The 25781-nt window shown below is 40.1% G+C and overlaps 1 protein-coding gene across 5 annotated transcripts in view; it reads left to right on the plus strand.

The window, feature by feature from the left end:
- TENM1 (teneurin transmembrane protein 1) overlaps positions 1-25781 on the plus strand; it is a 343154-nt gene that overhangs the window by 299225 nt on the left and 18148 nt on the right. For all 5 annotated transcript variants that reach the window (XM_042807094.1, XM_042807096.1, XM_042807095.1 and 2 more), the window contains 4 exons: positions 14458-14824; positions 17439-17949; positions 23050-23222; positions 25520-25755. In XM_042807094.1, the coding sequence (XP_042663028.1) occupies positions 14458-14824; positions 17439-17949; positions 23050-23222; positions 25520-25755 (1287 nt within the window). The remainder of the gene's footprint in view (positions 1-14457; positions 14825-17438; positions 17950-23049; positions 23223-25519; positions 25756-25781) is intronic.

Consider the following 25781-nt stretch of genomic DNA (forward strand, 5'->3'; position numbering starts at 1 on the left):
TGTTGAACGTTATAATTTTTCATCTGAGCATGGGAGGCTTCATGGATTGAGCTAACTGATGTCCCACCTGTACAGCCTACTGAATATCTCCTTCTGTCAAATGGAAGCCCAGCTGAAGGGAAGAGAATTACCTGCTACATCTCCAACTTTCCCCATACCCTTTGGGTAGGAAGACTGTTGTAGCTACTCTAAATCAGGGACATAAGCTTTCATCTAAAATCCTCCTACAGATTTCTCAACTTGCTGCACTGCTAACTCCTCTCCAAACTCGCACCAGCAGTGGGCTGGCTGGGGGGACCACCCTGCAGCAGGACCTGTGACAGGGCCTCGTGGCCACAAGCCACACCAGGAGTGCTAAGGGAGGAGACTGGGATGAAGAGTGAAAAGGAAAAGAGGGGATCATCTTTCTGTTTCAGTGCCTGATGAATTTGGGATTGATCGTGGTCTAGATCAGAGGCATCTCTATGTTGCTCTTTTTCTTAAATGTGCACGCTCTCTTAGTGTTTGCTGCATCCCTAGGATATACAGAAATTTTTTGGCCTGGTTATTGATAGCAAATGAGAGCACGTTATGTGGGTATGTCTGTCTGTCTGTCAGTATTCTTTCTCTCACAGTAAATCAAAACCTTGGGCCAATTTTAAACAAATTTGGAGAGGAACACCAGCCTTCACAGCAAATAAATTCCTACACATTCCATAAAAAAATATTAATCCAGTTGGAGGAGAAAGACCTAAAGTGCCCTTTCAAAAGGAAATATTGCAGCATAAACTTTCTTTTATTAAACTCCAGAGATTCCACTCACGATCTAATAAATGCCCCATTCACAGGAAAAGCTTCATTCGGTGCTTGGATCTTATTAAACTCCCAAGTCAGTCAGCCATGAGACGGAAGTCCTTAGGAAACCAGACTTCATTAGATACAGTGTTCATAGAAGTTATATTGACGTTGTGGGAGGTTTTGTGTGAAAGTAAAAACACTTCAACTCAGCTTGAGTGATAAGCTTCGCTGCTCTTCTGCCTCCATAGCTGTGGTGAAAGCTGAGGAGAGAATTAGCAGATATTTCTACCATCTTGCAATTTCATCCTGTATCTTTCCTCCCATGAGAAATATGTGGGCTGAATTTCCACCACTCTGAACCTCAGGTCATTTATATCTGTTCAAGTGGTAGCAGTTAGTATTTGGGAACTGTTTAAACCAATCTTGAGCACAGTCACTGCAAATATAGAGACCAAACATTTGCAAGGCAACAGAAAATGAATCCCAAGAGCTTTCTCTTAGCCTGTAACCATGGCCTTGTTCTCCTGCTGATGTCAGTCCCACTAGGCATGAGTCTGTGCCAGAGTAATAGCTCCGGCCTGATTGATGGTGTTAATAACTGTCACTGCTGTGTTCAGAAATGAAAGGTCTGGTTTGAAGACTTTTTCTTGACATTTGCACTTCATCAGCCTTTGTTCAGCAGTTCTCCATGTGAGGGAACCATCTATATTGTGTTGCTTCACATAAACTTCAGTGACACTACAAAATGTTTTGCTCCCGTATAAAAATGTGACAGTGTAACTTACATATGCAATTTGCTTGCATAGGTCAAATAAAAAGGCAGGTTTCTAGAACAGGGTTTAAAGGCAAGCCACACATGGCAAGAATGCCATGTCCTGGACAGCCTGCTTTGAATGATGGAAGAGAGGGGAGAGAGCAATAAGTAATGCTGTTGATGACCTACTTGAAATAGTGGAGAGACAGATTGCCAGTAACCAGGAGTAAAGATGAGCAAAATTGCCTGAAAGTGTAGTATATATCTCAAAAAAACAAACACTGATGTTGCTCCTGCAGCCAAAACTGCTGCAGGCACTCCCCACCAGCATCTGCACAGGCACAATATGCTTCAGTGGCATTGTGGAAACCTTTTGAGCAGAACAAAAAGCTCCCAGGACATGGTGACCTCAGTTGAAAGCAGCAATGAGGGTTTGCTCATTGGAGCAAGCACAGCCTGAACAGAACTTTCACTGAGTGCATTTGGAGGAAGGAAAGGAAAATGTGAAAGACAAAAATATGATCTGATGAATGGGTGAGAAACAGGGGGAGCGAGCTGACAGCATAAAAACAAAATTGATTTTAGGCTGAAGTACTTTTAAGCCAGGTTGAGAGTAGGATATCACAAAGCAACTGCAGGATTACATGGATCCAATTAATTAATTAATATTGCAGGTCAGAGGAAGACATGCTATCCCTTTAGGTGTTTCTCTACACAACTAACAGCATACACTGCATTCTTGCAGAAGCAGAAAGCACAAAACACTTTCTCATTAGCTTTTTTCAATACTAGATGCACAATATTCTATTTGTGTTGGAGAGCTGCATGCCACCAAAAAGGAACAACTTTGCTTTCACTTCAGCAACTTATTGCAAAACTACCCCTGCTCTTGATTTACTTTTAGTCCTCTACCTGTGTGAAGCTTTTGATACACTGTTCTAGTTATGTGTAATTAATGCATCATAAATATTCCAAATCTCTGAACTGTGTTTTTCAGTGTCTTGCAGAAACGTGTTTTATGTGTATTCATGAAATTGCTGAATAAAACCCATACAAAGCAGAAATGGCAATTTATAGGTCCTTATTTTTTATTTGTGGTCTTCCCTTACAGAAGACTTTCAGAGTTTCTTCTTTTTAGAAAAAATCTTTATTATTACTTTTTCTAATTTTTTCTTCATGAAAGAGCCCAGAAAAGCTGTTATTTTTTTCCAGTATAAAGTAATTTTATTCTCTGGTTCTTTTTACTCTGCTGCTTAATTTATATTCTTTCTTCTTTGGCTTTGCTGGAGTACCAGAGAAACTAACTAGAACGGAAATTATGGTCCCAGCAAAATCAGCAACCCTTTTGCCACTGGCTTCAGTGGAACTGGGGCTTCTCACTGTGTGCTTTTCTGAGCTTAACTGAAAGGGTAGTGAGTGGCAAGAGTATAGAAAGGCACAACTGTATACTAAGAGAATGTACATGCTTCTGAAAAATAGACCAAAAAAGACAGTGGACAGAGCCTTTATCAAGGCTTTTTCAAGTCCTTTCAAAAATGAGCCCCCCCCAATTAATTAAGTGTTAGTCTTTGGAAACCATAAGACTATACAAAATAATTTCAGCCATAATAACCTATGTAGGAACAAACAGTGGCTAGTATCCATACTTTGAAGCAAAACCAAGATGATAAAAAAGGATCTTCAGGTAGAAGATAAAATAATCTTTTCCCAGGGGTAGACGAGAGGTTAAGTAGCCTCTCTTTAACAAGGAACTGAGAGAAAAGAGGCTCATAGGATTAGGACCTCAGGTGGAAAAAAGTCTGTGAGAGCTCATGAATCAATCTTGTAGGTATATAATGTGATTTTTAGAATATCAACCAGAAAGCAGGACGGTTTCATCACAGCCAATTTATATTCTAATCAAATTGTTCTATCACTGAATTTTAAATATTAGTCATAGAAGCAAGATAGTGTGCAATGAAGTCACACTGCAATTTCTTCCTTAAAGCCCAAGTGTTCTTTTTGCATTGGTCACCTGCAAGACAGCAATTTATTTCAATTATCTGCCATAAATAATGCATTACTACTGAGTAAAAGACTATGTACATTTTAATCAACTCTTCCAGCAATTGCATCCTTTTCTCTGATTGTTGAGGCAGAGAGTGTTACACACTTGATGGTGAAGTGAAGAAGACCTGACAAACTTCTGCTCATGACTTTCTCATACTATTTGCTATACAGAGCCAGATTTAAATTGGGTTTTTAATCATTTGTTTGTAATGAGAAATTGCAAGAAGGAAGAAATTTTTGTAAGAATTGGATGGTTAGCAAGAAGATGGTAGCTCAGCCCTAAGCCTGGGTGCTCTCAGACACACCTGCTCAACTAACTGAAACCCCCACGCTCACCAAATGCTGCCTGTGTGTGCACAAAGCCCCCGTACATATCCACCCAGCAACTCCAGCTCATTCAAGCTGCCTTGCCACCCCCAGGCTTCCTCCAGCTCCTCAAAGACCTGATCGTCTTTCAGCTCTCCAGGGAATGGGTTCCCAGCTGACAGCCTGGCTTGTTTTGAGTCTCTCCTGTCGGTCTTCCCCAAGCAACCAACTTATCTGGTTGCTTCACTTTTTATTCCTTATGTGCAAGTAGCCTTTGATTATCTCTCTCATTTAAATATGGTTTCAGTGCCATGGAGTGTAGTTGATGAGTTATTTGTGGCAGAGGCTTTGTATCTGATGGACTGAATTATGCTGCTGAAAATGTTTAGCGTATCTTTGCCACACTGGTGGGAGTCTGCAACGGGTTGAGATATATCAGTTTCTACAACTAACTTTTTTCATCTGTTGAGGAGACATAGTGGCCAAAATGTATGCATAAAGAATGTATATACACATAATATGTACCTATATATGCATATATAACTGTGTCTGTATAAATATATGTGTATGTGGTTTCTGCATATACTACAGAGCTCCCATAAGTAATCAGACAGTGAAAGCTGGTCCCTTACATTCTGGAGTACAAGGTGCAAGAAGATCTGATGAGAAAGGAATGTACATGGTGGGAGCATGCAGAGGCAGGCCGAGAAGTCAACGGCCCTCCTTTTCTTTTAATCCAGTTGTTGGTCCACATCCACTAATAACAAGACCTGCCTGTGATTTAAGAAATATCTTCTTTGATGGAGGCAATTCCTACATTAGATATTTTTTTTAAAATTGTCAGGGCTAGTACTATATGTATGTTGCTTTCTTCCTCTCACCAACCAACCCTTTGAAAATCTGTGAAGTAAAGGACCTCCCACAGATGTAACAGGTTGGTTTTGGGTGTTATAAAGTGAATAACGATAATCATTGAGCTTTACATGGAGCTGTCTTTACTACCTCTATTCTAAGCCTTTCACATTGCCCAGTGTATTCAGGTTTGGATATTTGGAAATGTTGCATAACTTTAGGATGAGGGAGACCAAATGGGCTTGCACAGGTCTGGAGTTTGAGTACAGGGCAGGTTTGAGGCCAGCAGTCACGAGAGGTGATGATGTCCGTCCTTGCAGAGATGTTGCACACTGCTGGGATAGTAACTAGCATTGACCAGCTCCCAGGAAGATTGTCCTGCACCTTAGAGGAGTGAGGGCTGGTCTTTGGACTCCTGGTCTGTCTTCATGACAGCACAGATCAAGAGAAAGCTTACAGAAATAAAGGCATAAAACCAGTGTAAGTGAAAAAAAGCAATATAAGCATATAATTCTATTATCAGGTCATTGATATTTTACATAGCTGCAAACTGCTGCATTTGAAAGCTGTAAAAGAAAGTGTGGGTATGGTTGCATGACTGAAAGCATTGCACCACAGTAACCAGCAGAAGTGGGGTCAAAAAAGCTGGCACAGCCATATTTCTGGCTTGCAAATTGCTCCAGGTGCCAAGGGGAACCTGAAAGTCTGTGGATCCTGTCAAAACAACGCTGTAATAATAACAGCTTACAAAGGGCAGGACTCTGAAGCATGTCAGCACAAGGGAACTCCAGAGGGTGTTGTTCCCTTGCTGTCTGAGTACTTCTTGGGTCTCAAAGCTCGTTAAAAACAAAGACTGAAAAGGTTTTAGAATCAAGAAGTGTTACTTTGGAGGTATTAGTGATATCTCCAGTATTATTATCAAGACTAAGTTTGCCCTGAGTTATGCCTACAAGCTGCTGAAGTCAAATAAAAGTAAGCTGTGACAACCGCAAAAAGTAATGTGGCAGGAGCTGCAGCCTGGGCAAAGACAGCTAAGAATGCCTGATTTCTCCTCTGCATGATACCATGTTTGCTTCAGCATCTTTTCTACCCTTGTTTGTGCCCAGGGGGGAAAAAAAAAAAAAATAAAAAAAAATGAAAAGACACTGTGTCAGTGGAGGGAAAAAAAAAAAGCAAATATCAAGACAGAAGTTGGTTGTATCCATTTGTATCATGCCATGCAGAGGTTACATTTATAGCTGTGCATTATGAATTTTAGGACAGAGAGAGATGCAAACAGAATGATAGAGAGCACCATTTTATGCAGTATGTTACTCTGACAATAACACATTTACAAACAAATTAGCTAAAAATGTCTGAAGGACATTCAGCTTTTACAAACTGGGCCTCATCTCCTGCTGATAGGTTCCTTTGGGATGGGTATGGCATTCAAAATGATACACTGCCTCAGAGAATAAATTTATGAAGTTTAGCAATGTAGGTCACATTGCAGGAAAATCATAAATGTCTGAACATCACTCAATAGCCATTCAATCAACTGCTCAAAGCAAAAAGGGAAACTGAGCAGCATGTAGCTGTCTCTGGTGAGAACTGGGGAAAGTCATGGTATGATGTAAAACCCTTTAGGTCCTCCATCCATATGGATTTCCTTTTTCTGCTATTTTTCTTGCCTGTTCAAAGTTACATTTCTGTATCCATAACAATAGTGACAACAAAACCAGTGTGGGTTTTGCTATTACTACCATGAACTATAAAAAGTATATTGGGTGTCTCATGAAAGGTATGCCAAAAACTTGATGAATCAGGACAGGTCAAATGGTTGAAACTTGGTATATGTAACCTAGTCATAAGGAACTAATTTCATTGTAAAATTATTATTGCATGGTCCCATCCAGCCAGAAGGATTTATAACTTATGCTATTTGCTTCAGTCTTTTTGGATTTGTTTTGAAGGAAAAAAGAAAAAAATATGTTTTAAAAGGATGTTTCTAGTTCTAGCACTGTCTAGAGATTCCTGTTGCTTTCTAGATCTAGAAATTATGAAAAGCCTAAAACCCAGATATTTAGAAGTTTTCTAGAGACGTTGAGAGCCTTTCTGAAGACATCTAGCACCGCTGTAGATCTGGAGCCTTTCTAGATCTAGAGCTTTCTGTAGTGGTTGGGGAGGGGACACACATGACATGCTGTGACATCCATAGCTTCTGAAGCATGTCTAGAAACTCACTACAACTTTTTCCTGGGACTGTTAGAAGCCTTTTAGACCTTTTTCTCAGAGCCTACCTAGCACTTCTCTGGAGCCCTTCTGCAGCCCTTTCTAGCTTGGCAGACTTTTCTGGAGCCATTGCCCTTATGGACCTTTCCTGAATATAGAACTTTCCAGGGACCCCTTCTAGAGCCTCCTGCAAATCCCCATCACCCACCCCTTTTGTTTGTTTGTTTGTTTTGCAAGAGGCTTCGTAAAGCTTTCCTGAGCCCTTCTAGGTCTGGAGCCTTTCTGTGTCTTTCTAGATCTAGAGCTCAGCTACTGAACATCAACAACTTTATTTAGGTATCTTATTAGGAACCTGTTGTAAATTTAATTTCAGATGCACTTTTAAAATCCTCGTCCAGGGACTTTTCGGAAGGCAAGAAAACAAAGTGCCTCTTCTTTTACATCCAGGTTGTATCCATCCCAGGCTTGAGATACATTATTTAGCTGAATGGTATTTCTTAAATTTTGCTTGAAAAAAAACATTAGTCCTAAACTTTATCCTTGTAATCTTTTCTGGCACACTCTGATAATGCACATCCAAATATGTATCACAGCAGTAACCAATGCCCTTAGCTGACAGAAATTTAAAGCACAGTGACTGCTTATAGTCTCAGACTAGAATCAAACACTCTCCAGTGTATTTTCTGTCAAGTATCTAATCCATGTAAATACACAGAAGAATTGCTGCATGGAATGTGGTTGTCTTGTTTGTTCTGCAAAATGCAAGATGCCTAATTTTTTTTTATTAGCTATTTGAAGTCTAAGAGCAATATGTGTTTGCTTTCAATGCAGCATAACAGCTAGTTAGATTACATTAGTTTTGTTCAGTTGAAATATCGACTGTGTAAATATTTGTGAAAAATAAGTTGCACAAAATTAAGTCATTATAACAGTTAATCCTGGTGCTAATTTCTATAAAAGGACTCAGATTACTTTATTTGCTTTTTCTGCCCATAATTTTTTATATCAATGTGAAAAAAAATGTATAATTTAAAGATAAAAATCAAAAGTTTCTGTAGTTCTTTTGCTTTAACTCTCTGCTACATTTTAGTACAGAATTAGTTCACTCTTACAATGGATTTAAAAAGCTATTACTATTGAATTTTCCAGTTTTGAAAAATTAATTTCTATGTATGCTCCCTTCCTCTCAGTTTTCAAGCCAGATGCTTTTATGAACCTCAGTAGTTACTGGAGGCAAAAGACACCGTAACATACTAGTTCCAGCCCCTCACTGTTCTCAAACAGCTTTTAATTACTGTCTCGATTAAAGCTTTTCAAGATCTGCCTCCCACCTTTTCTGCATTGCCAGCACCACACTGGCTTTCTGTATCCAGAGCTTCCGAGCCCAAAATGGAAAGATGAGGCCAAAACTAGTGAGAGATTTATTAAGATTTAGGCAACCTTACTTTTGTGCCGTCTTGTCTGACAAGCACGGGACCTGGAAATGCAAGTTAGAAGTGAGAGAAAATGGAAGCAGTCCTGTTGTTAGCTAGATTTCCACCTGGTCCCGCTCCTTCCTTTTGGCCATGCAAATTAATGCAACGGTATATTTGGAGGACATCTATTCCCACTCCAGCACTGGTGACACGTTTGGGTTAGATTCAAATTCACGGTCTATTTTGAGATATTTTAATTGAAGAGTCTTAAGGTTCCTCCTCTCAAAGGTACCAGTCTGCTCAAAATACTTTGTAAATTCCTTCTGGGCATTTCACAAAGTGTTTCTTTCATAGCCTGTATAAACCATGGGTACCATGTTTAAACAGGCTTAAATGGCTTAGGAGTTTAAGACCCATTGATTTTCACAGTCAATGGGCTTATGTGATTCTGGATAATATTCTCTCTATTATTAAATAATGATGGTGTGAAACCTCTCCCCATAGAAATAAACTTTTCCTATCAATTTAGTAGACCCAAGATATGGTCTTTGAAGTTGTGAAGCAGAAAAAAAAATCATAAAAAAGAAATTATGAAACTAGAAGAGATCTGGAAAGTGAGAGCCCAGTGAATGTTTGTGGCAAGTGAAGCAAAGACAAGCAGTGAAAACTGTTGGAGTGGTGCCTTGCCTTTGTGTTCCTGGGCTGGGTCCCTCATCTGCTGGAAATAATTGACAGCAAAGGCAAGTTGGTGGGGAGACTACCCAAGCCATGATCCTGGAGAAATGGTGGCCTCAAACCTCTGAGCTGCATCTGTAAATGTGCTACAGCTGCTTTCCCAGCCCATGGTAGAAAAGAGCAGTCATTAGGCTACAAAACTCATTTATTTGGGTTTTTCACTTGGGAATGGTGAATGCAGAGAGAGTAACATTTGTGAAGTTTAGAGCAGAGACTGCTACAGCTGAACTGTATAATTCTGAATTTTATAATATGCAACATCAGGAGGATGGGAAACAAAGGCTCCTCCAGCATGGGGGGAGGCTATAATCCCACCACGGGAAAGGGTTCCCCTGTGTCAGACGGCAGCAGCTGAATTGTGTCTCTCTGTGCCATTAAGAAAGAAGCTAAGCTGCTCAGAGGAGCTGACAGTGTCAGTGTCAACAAAAGAAAGAGCCCAGAAGTGAGACAAAACTGACAGAAAATGATGAAAAAATATCCGTGGTTGTCAACTGTGAGAAAATAGAGAGAAATATATGTAGTGAGACATCCTGTAAAAAGTTCAGGGAAGCAGAACCAGTCTCCTTCAGCCTTGTAAACAACATGCTCACTCCTAATGGACCACCTGTGTGAGTCTTTCCTTGGAGCCATTTCTCTCCCAGAAGTAAGGAGAAAGAAGAGCTTGAGAGGCAAGAGAGAAAAATGCTATTTAGAAGGACGTTGTGGTGAGTAAAAGGGTTTGGCCTGGAAACAGCAGATGAAGTGAGTATAAATAAGAGGAGATGAAAAAAGGAAGCTAGCGGCTAAAGAGAAATATGGAAGAGGCTATGATGAGATCTACAAACACATATCATAGAGCTGAATAAAGGTAAAGGTAGCATAAACAGAAGGGCTTGAAGCTGGGTGGTACAGATAGGAAATAATCCATCAGTCAGGACTATCAGAAAAAATTTGGCATGAATTTCATGCTACTACATGAAATTGAATCAAAATATACAAGCAATGCATGGCAAGAAATCAAAGCAGTGGTGAAGCCTTTTTAGGGATTTATACAGCTTCTTTTAATCCATGATAAATGGAACTTATCCCATTGAAATTTACCCCCGCAACCAAACAGTTAAGCTCTTGAAACTGGAATCTGCAGACAGGGATAAATTTTTCCCTCTTTACTTTTCTTACTTTGATATGAACAGTAGAATTTTTTTGATGTTATTTGTTTAAAATAGTACCAAAAATGCCACAGCCATAAAATGTCACACAAAATGTGCAGAAAGTTTTAGCCATATGGTCAAAACCAAAAGTGAAGCAGTATTCTTCACAAACTAACACTTAAATGTGTGTACATGTGCAGGCGTGTATGTTTAAGAAGTATATGAGTGCAGGCTTTCCTATCAGTGCTACTTTACAAAAAAATCACATTATTTGTTTATTTGTAAAGCTTTACTGTGGGAAAAATTTTTAAATATTTTAAAACCAGATAGGTAGGTAGATAGTTATACAAGCACGCGTATATTTTGCAAGAAAGAAACAAAGACAAAAAATGCCATTTGGGTCTGAGAGCTATTTGACTACCTAAATGTAGATCTGCCAGTGAAAATTCATTTAAACTGAAGCCACCTTAGTGCACTTCGTGTTTTCCAGAGCACTTGACATGAAAAGATGTATTAGAAAGCCAGACCAGTAGGTGTTAATTTTGCACTTCTTAAACTAGAGATTGATTATTAGATATAGCTGGAGTCTTTATGTTGACAGTTAAATGCTGAATTCCCAGAAAAGTTGACATGTTAATGCTTATATGCAAAAGGCCTTATTGCTCAAGGGTTCACTTGTTTTGGCAGTGACTTCTATTGCGTATACTCAGTCTCCCATGAACCAAACCAGAACTGTCACCTGAAAATTTCAGTCTGTGAAAAGTGTGAGGTACTGACTGCTACTGAACAAAACTTGTCAATCTGTTTATAATGGGATAATCGGCAATGCCATTTCTGTACGCTACTTTAAAAAAGAGCCCATTAAATATAAAAAAAAAAAAAAAACACCTGCAATTGGCCCAATTTTGACTTATAAGAGAAATGTACATGTATGGGAGAGGACTTTTTACAGGGGATTGTGAAGTACTGCTTCAAATAAAAAAGTATATTAACTGATTTAATATTCTAATCCTATCTGAGGTTTTGTCTGGAAAAATGTTTTAATAGGCACAGTCATATCAGATGAGAATTGAAGTGCTTCTTTGTAATATGTTTACTGGCTTTGAATGAAGCACAACTGATGGCTTGGTCACAGAAACCTGCCAGAGGGCAGCTTGCTTTAAAAGAAAAGAAACAACCAGTGACTTTTCAAGATAACAGTGAACCTGAGGGTGCAGTTACACTTCATCTTAAGCTGATTTAGGTGATTAGTTTTCAGCCAACGAACTGTCCTGAACCTGCTCTCTGTAGGAGCACATAAACACTGGCCTTGCTGCTGGGGGCTGCACTGGGAGAAGAGATGGGGTGGGACTGCAAACCCCAGTTTACATCAGTTTAAGATGCCATGAAGCCTCATCCTGACAAGAACAGTGCAAGTTTTTCCTAAATCTGTGAAATTCTTCAGATTACAAATGCACAGGGGTTTGTGTTTGTGCATATGTTTGATTTTAACTGGCCTACTTCACCTCTTTTTTCCCTCCAGTTGCATTAGCATAAGGTTGCAGTGAGCAGCAGCTGGTTTTTATGCTGCAATCTCCAGACAGGTGGATGCTAGATTTAATATTTCACCTGGGATTAAACCATTAATACATCCCTGACCTCTTTAAACCCAGGAAGAAGAAGCAGTAGCCATACCTTCTTTTAGCTTTGCAGAGAAAAGGGGCTAGGTGGCAACAGTTCTAGTGTAGAATCAAAATAGTCTAGATATTTCCAACTAAAATTTTATTTATTTTTACTATAATGCAGCTAGTTTTACAGACATGACCAGTATGAAAATAAATGTGCTTGCAGTTAACAGCTGTTAAGACTAAGCTTTAGACACATTGCTGCAACTGAAAAGGACAGCCGCATAAAAGTTTATTCTATCTCAGTAAACCAAATCAGCCTCAAATCAGCCAGAGGAAAATGTCCTTTTGGCCCAAACCAGTCCCTCTTTATCTGCAAGACAGCAGGCATACCTTCACAGTGGAAGGAATTAAAGTTATTCACTGGGCAGAGGCAGTGTGGCTGGTCCACAAAGGAAAATCAGCTAAGACATGGCAGGTGCCATGCAGAGTTATTATGACAAAAATAGATCATTTCAGCCCAAAGTTTTTATCACTAATAATCTAGTTACAGTTAATCAAGGATTATTTTTACAGCAGAGCAAACTGTGAAGGAGGCTGTGAAAGTTGAAGGTGTCTGTTTCCCATTTACTTTGATAATCAAATGTTCTACATTAGAGGTACGTTGCAGATATGTTTTTTTCCAAGTTTCCTGAAGATAGCCTTTTAGAGATTTTTATGCTAGCTAAAGAGTTTTATCTGGTGTCCCAGTGAACTCTCAGTTGAAGCACGATCTAACAGCAGTGTGTAAACCAGTCCTAGCACAGTGGGTAGAATCCAGGAAGCCACACACACACAGAAATCAGCAACTTTATGGGACAAATCTGTTTCCAACTGTTTCACTGCATTTATCATCATTTGAAAGGACTGTACCACCTGGTTCAGAAGAGATCTTGAACCCAACAGCATTAGTCTTAATGGCAGTTATTATCCTGTCTGGTAAAATGGACTGGGCACAAGGAGGAATTCGATTACTCCATGAGCCTTCATAATTGTGTGGTGCACCATGTAACCACGCAGGACGAGACACAGTAGCCACAACGCCCTCACTTTATTAAAACATCAATTATCAAACCAGCAATGTACTTCTGGAAATGAGATTATTCAGGAAATACTGATGCTTGACAAAGGGAGAGATTTGGCCTCCAGCCTGGTTCCTGAGCTGACCCCAGACAAGCAGGTGGCTTGTGATGGCCGCGCACTCCACCATATGTTGTTCCTCAGTGCCTGAGAACTGTATTAGCATCTGCAGTCTCTACATTCATAGATCTTTTAATTAGCACAGTGGAAAAATGAGCAAAAACAGCAACAAAATCAGTAAATTAAATAATAAAAGTTTCTGTGACAAATAAAGCATATAAAACTGGTACAATTTAGCCTGCTATTTATTCTCTTCTGATGATTGAAATATTTAGTCCAGAAAAAATCCACTCAGATAAAAGCAACCATCTCTTTATAAAGGAAAACAAGCAAAGCATCCTGAGACAGACAAAAATAGGCTGTCTTGCAATCTCAGTGGCTCAGTTGTTCTCTGACCTTTCCATAGACAAGCTGCAGTCCAAATCCTCCACTAGCCATAAGCTGGGGAGAAGGACCAGTCTACTCCATCGTTGTTTCCCAATTCAGTGATCCTACACTGCCTATTGAGCTTTCTCAACAGGAGGAGTTTGAAGCTCTGGGCAGCACATGCTGCAATCAGCAGCCTACATACTGGTTGTCTTTCAGGCTGACAGGCAGCCCCACCTTTAATTGGGAGCATGTTTAATTCCTCCAGATCATGATGCAACAGGTATCAGATGAATTAGGTCATTCTAGTATTTCCACCTGCGTGGTTTGGAAATTTTGCTTGGTTGGCATTCTCACCTGCGTGGAAAAAGGCAAAAAGCTAACCTTAGGTATGAAGAATTTACCTAATGCATGACTAATACACTGAATTCACAAAGAAAAATCATTACAAGTAATTATGACTTGGCTACTGTTTCATGTGAACTGTGACATATTGGTGTATTATTGTTACAAAGAATTAACAAACACATACTTCTTATGGTTTATAAGTCTTATTAACATTTCTTGCTTAGTAAATAAATTGTGGAAATGTGTCCTACTCTTCTAGTATGTCATTTTCCTTTTGTACTAACAGTCAATTAAAATGTTAGGACATTGACAACCTCTATTTTCCACTCTGCCAGTGTTGACTACAACCTTGCAACAATAACATTCCGACCTGGAAAATTTTCTGGCTGATGTTGCATGGCATGAAGTGTGTGTTTTTATTTGCATGACTGCATAGGTATAATAAAGTTCCTACCTTAATGGACTTGTGCAAATACCTCTCAGAGGGTGCTAAATTACTTTTCAAATCAAGTTTTGTTCCACACTGGAGCTGGACCTCAGAAAAGAGTATGCTTGTTGAAAATCCTGCCAAACCCAATTAAAGGTACATACTAGTGAAGAAGTGCTGGGTGAATCCACCAAGTGCCTTGATGACATGGTGATCAGAAATGGCTGAATGAAACTGTCTTAATCAATTTTTTTTTCTTTATTTTTTTTTTCGTTGCCTTCCCCCCTAATTATTTATTTTCCAGGTGCGGTTAGAGTGGCCAACAGACCTCACAGTGAACCCTCTAGACAATTCACTGTATGTCCTGGACAACAACATTGTCCTGCAGATCTCTGAGAACAGGCGTGTACGAATTATTGCAGGGCGCCCCATTCACTGCCAGGTGCCAGGCATCGACCACTTCATCATCAGCAAGGTGGCCATCCATTCAACCCTGGAGTCAGCCAGGGCAATTGCTGTGTCTCACAGTGGCATACTCTACATCGCAGAGACAGACGAAAGAAAGATCAACCGCATACAACAGGTCACAACCAATGGTGAGATCTCTATAATCGCTGGAGCCCCATCAGATTGTGACTGCAAGATTGATCCTAACTGTGACTGTTTTTCAGGTAAGGAGATGATAATTATTTCCTGTCTCTTATCTGTTGAGATCCCCTGGCATAGCTGCAGATTAGCAAAGTGGAAGGAGAGAGGAGCAAAGATTCAGTTTCCTTGGAAAGCCAAAAACCTTATCAGCAGCACTTTGTGGATTTAATTCATTGGATTCAGAGACGTGAGTCTTCCAGTTGGTACTGGAGGAGCCTCAGGGTGGCCTTAGCTTTTACTCTTTTGATACAGAGATTACACACTGTTCAAAATTAGCTCCAGGTCTGTCTTTCTGTGTTAGTTATGTTTGCCCATGTTGAAGATGATGCCATCCCCAGTGCAAATTGCACCTAAATGCTACTGGATTGTAGAATCATAGAATGGTTTGGGTTGGAAGGGCCCTTAAAGATCATCCAGTTCCAACCCCTCTGCTATGAGCAGGGACACCTTCCCCCAGCCCAGGTTGCTAAAAAGCCCCGTCCAACCTGGCCTTGAACCCTTCCAGAGAGAGGGCAGTCACAACTTCTCTGGGCAACCAGGGCCAGTGTCTCACCACCCTCACGGGGAAGAATTTCTTCCTTATATCTAATCTAAATCTACCCTCTTTCAGTTTAAAACTGTTACCCTTCATCCCATCACTACACTCCCTGATAAAGTCCCTCCCCATCTTTCCCATAGCCCCTTTAAGCACTGGCAGGCCGCTCTAAGGTCTCCCTGGAGCCTTCTCTTCTACAGACTGAACCCCCCCAACTCACTCAGCCTGTCCTCGTAAGGGAGGTGCTCCAGCCCCTGATCATCTTCATGGGCTCCACTGGCCCTGCTCAAGCAGGTCCATGTCCTGATGTTGGGGGCCACAGAGCTGAATGCAGTACTCCTGATGGTGTCTCACGAGAGCAGAGCGGAGGGAGAGAATCCCCTCCCTCAACCTGCTGGCCACACTGCTCTGGATACAGCCCTGGATACTCTCAATCCACTCATCGCCCAGCCTGGATTTGTGCTTGGGATTGCCCCAGCCCATGTGCAGGACCTTGAACTTGGCTAAGGTCCACGAGGTTCTCACAGGCCCACCCCTCCAGCCTGTCCAGGTCCCTGTGGATGGCATCCCTTCCATCCAGCGTGTCACCGCACCACACAGCTCAGTGTTGTCGGCAAACTTGTTGAAGGTTCACTCGATCCCAATCAGTCAGCCCTTCTCACCAAGAAGAGTACCAAAGTGTTTTGCCTCAAGTGAAAAACACTAGCTTATGCTTTCTCATTGCTTGTGTCACACTGCACAACCAGCAAAATGATGGAAACACATAATGTTCAGAATTTCTCAATTTTGTGTTTTAAACTGGAGCGGCCAGTGCCAGGTCCTCACTGCACCACGGGACATTCTCAGGCCACATATCTCCTCTCCCCTGAATGCCCCAAAACAAAGTGCGGTGCCTTTTTTTTTTTCATGAAAACATATTTCATAATGGAACAAAGGACAGCATTTCCTTATACAGAGGTGCACGGTATGTTGTCATCTTGTCATCTCTAAGAAGCACTGTGTTCAGCTTCATAATGTCATCATAATTCTTAAGCCTCTCATTTCAAGTAAAAGGTTAATTACTGACAAGAAAACATTAAGTATGTCAAGAATGAAGAGGAAAAAAATGTAAATGGTCTTTCAGAGAAGGTGTGTTGCTGACCCAGCATTGTAATGATAATCAAAGCCTCATGTGCATTGCCAAGTGCTGCCAGCTTCAGTTACGGCTCTGGTAGACCAGTGCTGAAAAGAATCCTATTCAGGGTTCCTATTATGGGAAACTACCCTCAGTGCTGAAAAATGAAAAACTGTGGCAAATTTAATGATTGTTCCAGGGCTGGATTGGTGAAGGATAGGGTCAGCTGTCAGAAAGATCAGCTAATTTGTACATCTCCAAGAAAGCATAAGGTATGCTTAAGCGCTCAAGCAAATCTATTTCTCAGTCAGGAGAAGGGGTGCAATACAAATAGTAAAGTGTTTTCCTACAAGAGTAAGGTTTAATATGCTTTTTTGCTAGTTATAGAAAATCCTGCTCATGTAAAGTAATTTTGATATGGATATGTAGCCAATGATAATACAAATATCCTCCTCAAACCTTAAAATACACAAACCAAGTAAATTATCAAGTGATATTGGAAGGAGTAGTTTCTCAAGGTGCTTTTGACTATTGTTCTTGTTTTGTTTTCCTGTAATGTTGAGTTTTTAAGAAGTATAAACTAATCTTTCCTTTGGTGTCATTTTAGATTAATTACTGGGTTTTATTTTTTCTTTGTTTTATTTATAACATGATTCTACTTTAACTGCGTGCCAACAGACAAAAAGTAGGGAATGAAACCAGGTGTCATGTTTTTTTCTTTCACAATTTTGCCATTACAGCTTTCCTGAGCAGCAGGATTTTGGCCTTAGCAAAAATATCGTAAATAAGATAATTTATATTCTTGTTTGTCTTCTTTCAGATTGATTTAGAATTGCACCAACTTTATATAATAAGGATTTAATTAGCTGGAAGAAGTTATTGTTTTATTGACCTGTAAATGGTACTGAGGAGAAGCAGTGTGTCAAGCTTAGGGGATCCATTTAAATATGGACATTACAGATTAAAAAAGTTACCGTTTCTCCTCCAGGTGATGGTGGATATGCCAAAGATGCAAAGCTGAAAGCACCTTCTTCTCTAGCAGTCTCTCCTGATGACACACTGTATGTAGCAGACCTTGGTAATGTTCGCATCCGTGCAGTCAGCCGAAACAAGGCTCACCTCAGTGACACGAATATGTATGAGATTGCGTCGCCAGCGGACCAAGAACTATATCAGTTCACCATCAACGGCACCCACCTGCACACACTGAACCTCATAACGAGGGACTACATTTACAATTTCACCTACAGTGGCGAAGGAGATATTGGCACCATCACCAGTAGCAATGGGAATTCAGTTCACATCCGCAGAGACACGAGTGGGCTGCCCCTGTGGGTCGTGGTGCCGGGGGGCCAGGTGTACTGGCTGACAATAAGCAACAATGGGGTTCTGAAAAGAGTTTACGCCCAAGGCTACAACCTGGCTCTGATGACATATCCTGGAAACACGGGACTTTTAACAACCAAAAGCGATGAAAATGGCTGGACAACTGTGTATGAGTAAGTCCATGACATTAAATGCCTTGTGTAAGGAATCCTATTTTAAATGAACATTGAAATTTTTTTTAGTCAGTTTTAGTAATTTAAAAAGACACCCTGCTATGAACACTGCATGAGAAAGAAGTGCTGTTGCACAAGCTTTTACAATGAAACACTACTATTTCTTAAGTGCCAAAGCCTGTCATATGTAAAAGCTCTGTATGTAGTGCCCATTAAGTGTAGCAGAAACTGCCTGAAATGATACTTCATTTTCACTTTATTATTGTGAATCTGTTTCTCTAAATGAGAATATGATTGTGGAATTTTTTGTAACTAAAGAAGTAGAGGCAAGTTGTGATACGAATTAGGAATCTGCAAAATTCCTGAGGAAGGCACAAAGGGGAAAGTTAGCATACCAATCAGAGAACGGAGTGTTATGAAGGAAATTGAGAATCTCTGTGGAAGGAATATTCAAGGACAACTGTGAACTTGTCTCTATCAGCACAGGAAGAGGATATATAATAACAAAAGGATATGTAATAGCAAAAGGCTGTATATAAGGGGAGTAGAAATAGCCTCATAAGCAAGAACTTCAGGAGAACTTTGACAGGACTTGTATAGAGCAAGACAACACAGTTAAAGATACAGTCAGAACATCCCGTTCTGGCCCCAGAGAGAGAACGACCCAAGCGAAAGTTCATTTTTTATTTATAGAGGTGTGTTGTGTCAGGATTTCTCATTATTTGTAATTAGTTGTTATAATCCCTGTTTAAGGATATGACAAGAGATGGATGGAAATCATATGTTAACATTGCAGTACTAGTTTAGAGTCTTCAAGTAGGATAATAATACCTTCTGTGGAGCACAGGAGTTCATGGTCAAAACCTAAAATAAAAAGCCATCCAGGTGAGATACAAACAGAAAACAAATTGAGGAGAATTAAGTTATTGCATAAATCACCTGGAGAGGTAGTTGATTCACCATCGTTACAGGTTATTAGAATTATATTTTCTTAAAACAAAAGTAGGATAAAAGCAAAGAAAAGTGCTGCCCACTGCAATGTGGGATTTTTTATTCAAGGGGGTGTTTTTCCATCCTACCATCTATTATTCTGCCAAAGACTAAATTGATAGGATGTAAGTATAAACCATCAGAGAGGGCCATTTTTAACAATATGCAGGAAAACAAAACCATACAGGGCCTTCCTGATTCAGTTCTCATTATCAGGCACCTATCAATACAAATGTAAATTACCTTGCAACAAGATAAAGCTCACTGTTGTCCTGGTGCTGTTTAAACACTGATCTGAGTGCTACATTTTATAAGCAGAACTGACTTAAAATATATGCTTCTTTGTAATAATTTCAACATTGAGAGTGATTTATTTAAATCCCTACTTGAGGATGGCATCAATCCAGACCATGGACCAATGACATTTCCAAAAAGCTTTTACAGTAGCTCCAAGTCATGCCTAATACTTCTTAAAATGCTGAACACCATGCATTGGTGCAGGGCCTTGACTGTTAGAGCATGTTAGAGCAGATTATTTTTAGTCATGTGCTTCTCAGTCTCAGTATTCTTACCCTGTCCCCACTGACATCAAGTGTAAACCATTTCACACAATTATTGTTTGCTCCTGTTGTCTTCTGGAGAGTTGTGTGTTAAAGTATGACTCAACATAGTAAGATCTTTTAAAGGACTTCACCTACTTGCAGGTGCCTCCCGTTGTATGTAATACAGATTTCTTCACAAAGAAATACCTGGGTCTTGAAAGGTTTGATGTGATGTATATGATTAACACAAAGAAATTTTGTTAAATTAAGCAGTTTCTCATACTTTCACAGCTTTAACTGCAGGCTAGGTAACACTTTCCTAGGTAAGATCCTCACTAATGCTTCCAGTTGTCCAGGTTTTGCACGACTGCACACTTCTGCCAGCGTAGATCAGTCAGTAGAAATTAGCAGAATCAGAATTGTTAGCATTACAAAAACAACAGCAAAATTAAATAGTGAAGTCACGACATTAATATTTATGTTCAGTCCATATTTTAAGTCATCTTCATAATATATTAAAGATGCCTGAATGGCTGATAAACAGAATATCACCCAGTCTGCTGCAGTCAGAGGGGCAGTGGAGTATAAGCGCTGTGCTGAATAGATGTGCTTTCAGGAGATGTTGCTCACCTTCTGCCATAAATAGGTCACGGGGTGTGATGGTCCTTAGTTATCCTTTAACCAGACACTATTTTTCAGACAGGTCACATTCTGAACTGACACCTGATTTCAGTTTAAAAATTAGATTTTTTTGAAGGGGTTACTTATATGTCAATTCCGTCTGAGTCCTATATGAACATAGTATTGGAGCTAAGAGAATTATCCTATAAGCAACTTTCAAATTGCTTGGAATCATCTTCTCTGTTTAAACTAGATTTACATTCACATCCAAAAGTTCAACTCATGGCACTGCCAAGCTGAAATAGGGATGAGTTTGTTTAACAACACGTATTGCACATACTTGGGAATATGAGCAAAGATAATGAACTGTTCAGAACATCTACCTATATGTCAGATTCACTCACAGAGGGAAATTATGAAGAGGTCTGCAAAAGTACTTGTCATCCATCTACTCTAATCTGATGGAATGGAAGTACTGAAAGAGCTCTTGCATAAAATTATAGCTAATGTACAATTTTCAGTCATCTAGATTTTTTTAATATTATATCATTAAAGCTGTAAGAGGGGAGAGGGAGCACTGGGCCTCTATTAAATCAAGGACAAGAAAACACCTGCAAGAAACAACTCTCTCTGAAAAAATTAATTAGACCGCTTTCCCTTTGAAATGATATAACTCTTAACTGTGCTGCACATAGAAATGCAAATGGATTGTGAAGCTGTATCCCCAAGTGTGCATTTCAAATATTGGTGAGCACTTCCTCATGTGGGTACTGAAATCAATGCAATTATTTGCATGATTAAATGGTCACTGACATGATTAACAGTGGCATAACTGGGCCCCAAATTAACATTAAGAAATATGTCATGATTCTGCCCCTATTAGTATGGGTAGGACATTGCTCTGCAGGAACTGAGTCCCAGTGTGCTACTATTCATCATATGAAAGGTGGCAGAACCTGTCCTCAAAGGGCTGGGTTTCTTGGAGCAATCTGGAGTAAAAAAAAAACCTCTAGATGGTCACGCTGTGGAATTCTTACTGAGGCACTAACCTGCATGTTCTTCTTGAAGTCAGTGGGACCATCTACATGACTAAGAGTTCATTGGCATGTGCTCGAGTCTCATTATAATTCAGTACCGTATCTAGCCAGCCATCCAGTAACAGTTTATCCCATTTTCAGCTACGCAGGGAGTTTTGTATCTCATCAGCAGCACGATCAGCAGCAAAACTGGATCCTTAGTGAAGATGGATCCCCAGTCATGTGCACAAGTACATTCCAGTAAACTGGCTGCATTTACGCTATAAAAATGCATGATTTGGGGATTTTTCTATGGTGCAGTAGCAAATCCAAATAACCTAGCAAGCTGTCATATCTGTTTGATCAAGCAGTAAATGAAATATAACTGCCCAATGTTCATGGAGCTTTCTAATGATGAAAAGTAGTGATCTGAGTCCGTTTTAATCACTGGGTGTGGCACCCAGTCGATTTGCACAGAAACAGCATAAGGATGGAATGTAAATAAGTCACTTGATGTATATGAGGGCAGTAGGAGGTGCAAGAGAGAGAGATTTAACATTTGATTATTTGAAAAAAACACAAGCTGGTCACTAGTTCATTTTTCCGCGTTTCATTTGAAAAGAACAGCTGCTCTATTTTTATTTTTTATATTGGAGGGAAGAGAAAAAAAATCCTGATGTTTTTTCACCAATACTTCTTGTGACATATAGACTTTGTCTGACTAATTAGAGGGAAATAAAGATCCTAAGGAAATTATGACAACACATTAAAGTGAAGGACACAGCCAGATCGTCTGCTGATGTGAATTGGAAGAGCTCCATTGGAGGCAACGGAGCTTTGCCGGTTGATACACCAGCTGAGAATATGTTTTGTCAATGAGAGGAGACAGTTAATAAAACATGAAAACTTAATTATGCTTTCCTACCTGCACAAATAGGTTTCTGTTTTATGTATATGGGTTGGTTTTACTCATGCAAATACATCTGCAGTATCAGTGAGGTGTCTTGGATGAATACAAATGTGTTAGCATCAATAAGGTTTTTAAGATGGGAGGCATTAATATGAAACAATATCAAGCACCAAGCAATGTTCTGCATTTTTTTCCATGTGAACCATCAGAAAGATATCTGTAGAACTGAAAAGACCTGTTAGAAACACTGCTCAGAGCTTTTGAATTAATTATTGACTTTTTCATAACATGGCCCAATTCAAATAAAGTAACTTAAACTAAAAGAATTTCTTTAGCATTTATGCAATTTAGGTGAACTAAAATACGGTGCTCTAGATTCTGGTGCTGTTACTTGTGATGAGAAGTTCCTGCTGATTTGAGTAGGCCGGTGAGAAACGTAACACAAGAGTAAAAACCATGTAGGCAACTTAATCACTGGAGATTTCAATCTAATTTTATCACTATTGTTACGCTTTAGGTCTCCTTTATAAATTCACCATTCATATTATGTACTTAACATATCAGCAACAAAAGACAGTTTTTGAGTGTTGCAGAATTGAAGAATTGGTTTTATTTAAACTTATGGGTAAGAAAATGCCTTTTTGGGGGTGAGTTGGTTGCCTGACTGCCGAGTGACCTCCAGCGGCCTCCCTCCTGTATCACACCCCAGCGGGTGAAACACCGGCCATCTGTGCACAGCACTGAAACCTCTGGCAGAAGCTGAATGCTGTAGGTAGCATCTCATACTATTCCCAGATGAATTTTATCCAGGACCACTGAAAAAGAGTCTAAGCAGGAATTCAGATTAGGGAATGAATGCATTCTGAGTGACTAAATGGACCAGTTCTTACCTTTCTACTTACTGAACAATGTTAACAATGCTTCTTACTTTTTTCCCTTTTTTTTTCTTTTTTGTCTTTTAAGAGTATCTACAAGACAAGAGTGATGTATTTTCATGGGTCTTTAACATCATGTCTTGCAGGTATGACTCTGATGGTCATCTGACCAACGCAACCTTCCCAACTGGGGAAGTCAGCAGTTTCCACAGCGATGTTGAAAAACTGACGCGAGTGGAACTTGATACTTCAAACCGAGAGAATGTGATCACAGCCACAAACTTCTCAGCTACCTCTACAATATATACTTTAAAACAAGGTAATTAAAGCATTTCTGTTATTTCTTCCCTGATCATTACGTTTCAAACCCTAGACATTATAGCATTCTTAACGGTTTGCCAGAAAAAGACATTAGAATTAGTTCATTTGTTTCTTCCTTGCTTCAGTACAAATAGCTAGAAAATACTTATAATTCTCCTGGGGTACCAATTAGAAACAAACCACAAGTGAATTCTTTTCCTCCTAAAAGAGTCCCGTGGATAGATTCTCATTATTGAAATCTCCAATGTCTCCGGGCTTTACGTGCTACTTTCTACTTCAGTGTCTGAAGGACTTTGACAGACCTATAATACACTGAACTTTGTTATTCTGAGAAATACCGCCCAGTAGAATGACATGCTCCACTGACATTTTAGCACTGAAATGATTTGTTTGGCCAGTGCTGTGAATTCTTTTTGGTAGTGCTGTATCCTGGTGACAGCACTTGTAGGAAGGAGGAAAGCATGAGCCACCTCTGCTGGTGACTGCCTTGGGGATGAGATTTTGACTCAACCCTGGTAGACACCACATTATTTCTCTGGCAATATCATATCTCTGGGGAAGAATTTACTCTCCGCCTAATGGAAGTGCCTCTGTGTCCTCCTCCAAATTTTGCAGATTCATCACCAAAGTTGTGGTTCTATCTAATTTAATCGATCTGGGTTTTTTCTCCTTGTTGATTTTTCTGTTGTCAGAGGCTTTGAGAGAGCAGGTGCTGGGCAATAGCTCTCTGATTTTCTTCCAGGTCTGCTATAGAAAAGCTTTGTAACCCTGAGCAAATCACAGAACTTTTCTTCCTCTCAGATTCTGATCTATAAGAAAAAACTAGGAAGAACACACCTCACGAGATACTCATTCCTCTTCATGATTGCATTTCAGAGACAGCACTGAATAAGTAGAAATAATTATATTATATTATCATATTGCCTGATAGGCTTTGGCCAAGTGACCCCATCTGCTCTCTGCATCGTCTACTGACTGCCTTATTGTATTGTCTGTCCTTAAATCTGAAACTTTTCAAAGTAGGTATATTACCAAATTCTGTCTCAGGAAAGTGCTAGCATACTACAGGCAGTGCCAGAAATGAACAGCTGTAGTTATTGTTATACCTATCATATTTATGAATTCATATAATCTGCATATTTCCATATCTTTGTGAAACTATCACGAAGCACCCTGAGAACAACCAGTCAGACACGGAATCTCTACATCTGAGTCACAAAGTGTCTTTTAACATAATGCCTATTATCCTTCTGACATACCCAACTATTTTCCACATATTCACATCTCAAAAGCTGGAATAGCTGTGTGGATCAGCTTTAAAAAAAGGTGCTTTTCATAGTCCCTAGCTGGTATGAATTCAATTGCACTTTAAGGGTGAGACTTTCGCTTTGTCTCTTAGCACTAAACATTCAGGCTTGTGATCAAGTTGTCCCTTGGCAGCTGAGCCCCAGTGACCCCCTGCGTGCATATCCCTAGCCTGACCAAATGCAAAGCCATGTGGCACAGCTCTGCCTGCAAGAGAGGAATTACAGTGCCCAGGCGAGGGAGAGGGAGCGTGAGGTGACCTTTCTGTCCTTTCAGTGGAGACATGCTCTGGACCCTCCTCGTGCTTCTGGCAGTTTTGGGGAGGGGGAGAAGACTGCGCTGGGTCATCCCAGCTGCCCTCAGCAGCCCTCTGCAGCACAGACCTGAGCCTCTGGAGCTGCTCACTGTGCCACCATTGCTGACCCATTCATTTTTCTGCCAACCACCACTTCCCAGTGGATTTCTTGCATCAGGATTCAGGCTCATGGCTGAATGTCACTGTGCCTCCACCCTGGGGTCCTGTTGCTAATGGGGCAGAGGAGGTTTTAGTATGGTGATACAAGGAAAAGGGACAGTGGGAGACTGGCCATCATCCTAGACATTTTGAAAACAGCTTTCACACTTGACCTAAGATATTAATTGCAATCATTCAAGCAGTACACTATCCTGTTGACAGATCCCAACATGCTAAAATCATCAAGATTTCAGTGGTCAACACTCAGCCTATGGGCTTCATACTTCTAAGCTGAAAGCAAAAACTCTATATTCCAGATGCAGGAAACCTCCACAATTAAATTGTCAAGCCAAATGTAATAAAAAGCTCTTTAGACATGGGAAGACCTGGGGGTTCAGGTTGCAAAAATCACACTGCAGTTGGTGTATGTTCAGCTATCTGTAGCCTAGGGACAAACAGCCCTGTTGCACTTAACATTTGCTTCATGAATCTGGAGATCTGAACTTTGTTCTTTGTTTTTGGTTGTTCTTTGACAGATAACACCCAAAATATCTACCGGGTCAGCCCAGATGGATCTCTGAGAGTCACCTTTGCCAGTGGAATGGAAATCACACTTAACACGGAGCCTCATATTCTAGCAGGGGTTGTCAGCCCCACTTTAGGGAAGTGCAATATCTCCCTTCCTGGAGAGCATAACTCAAATCTCATTGAATGGAGGCAAAGGAGGGAGCAGACCAAAGGCAATATCTCCACGTTTGAGAGAAGGCTAAGGGTAAGGCTTCCTCTAGTGTAAAGTGC

Source organism: Tyto alba, unplaced genomic scaffold (genome assembly GCF_018691265.1).
Source record: "Tyto alba isolate M040663 unplaced genomic scaffold, T.alba_DEE_v4.0 Super-Scaffold_5, whole genome shotgun sequence".
NCBI classification, from domain to species: domain Eukaryota; kingdom Metazoa; phylum Chordata; class Aves; order Strigiformes; family Tytonidae; genus Tyto; species Tyto alba.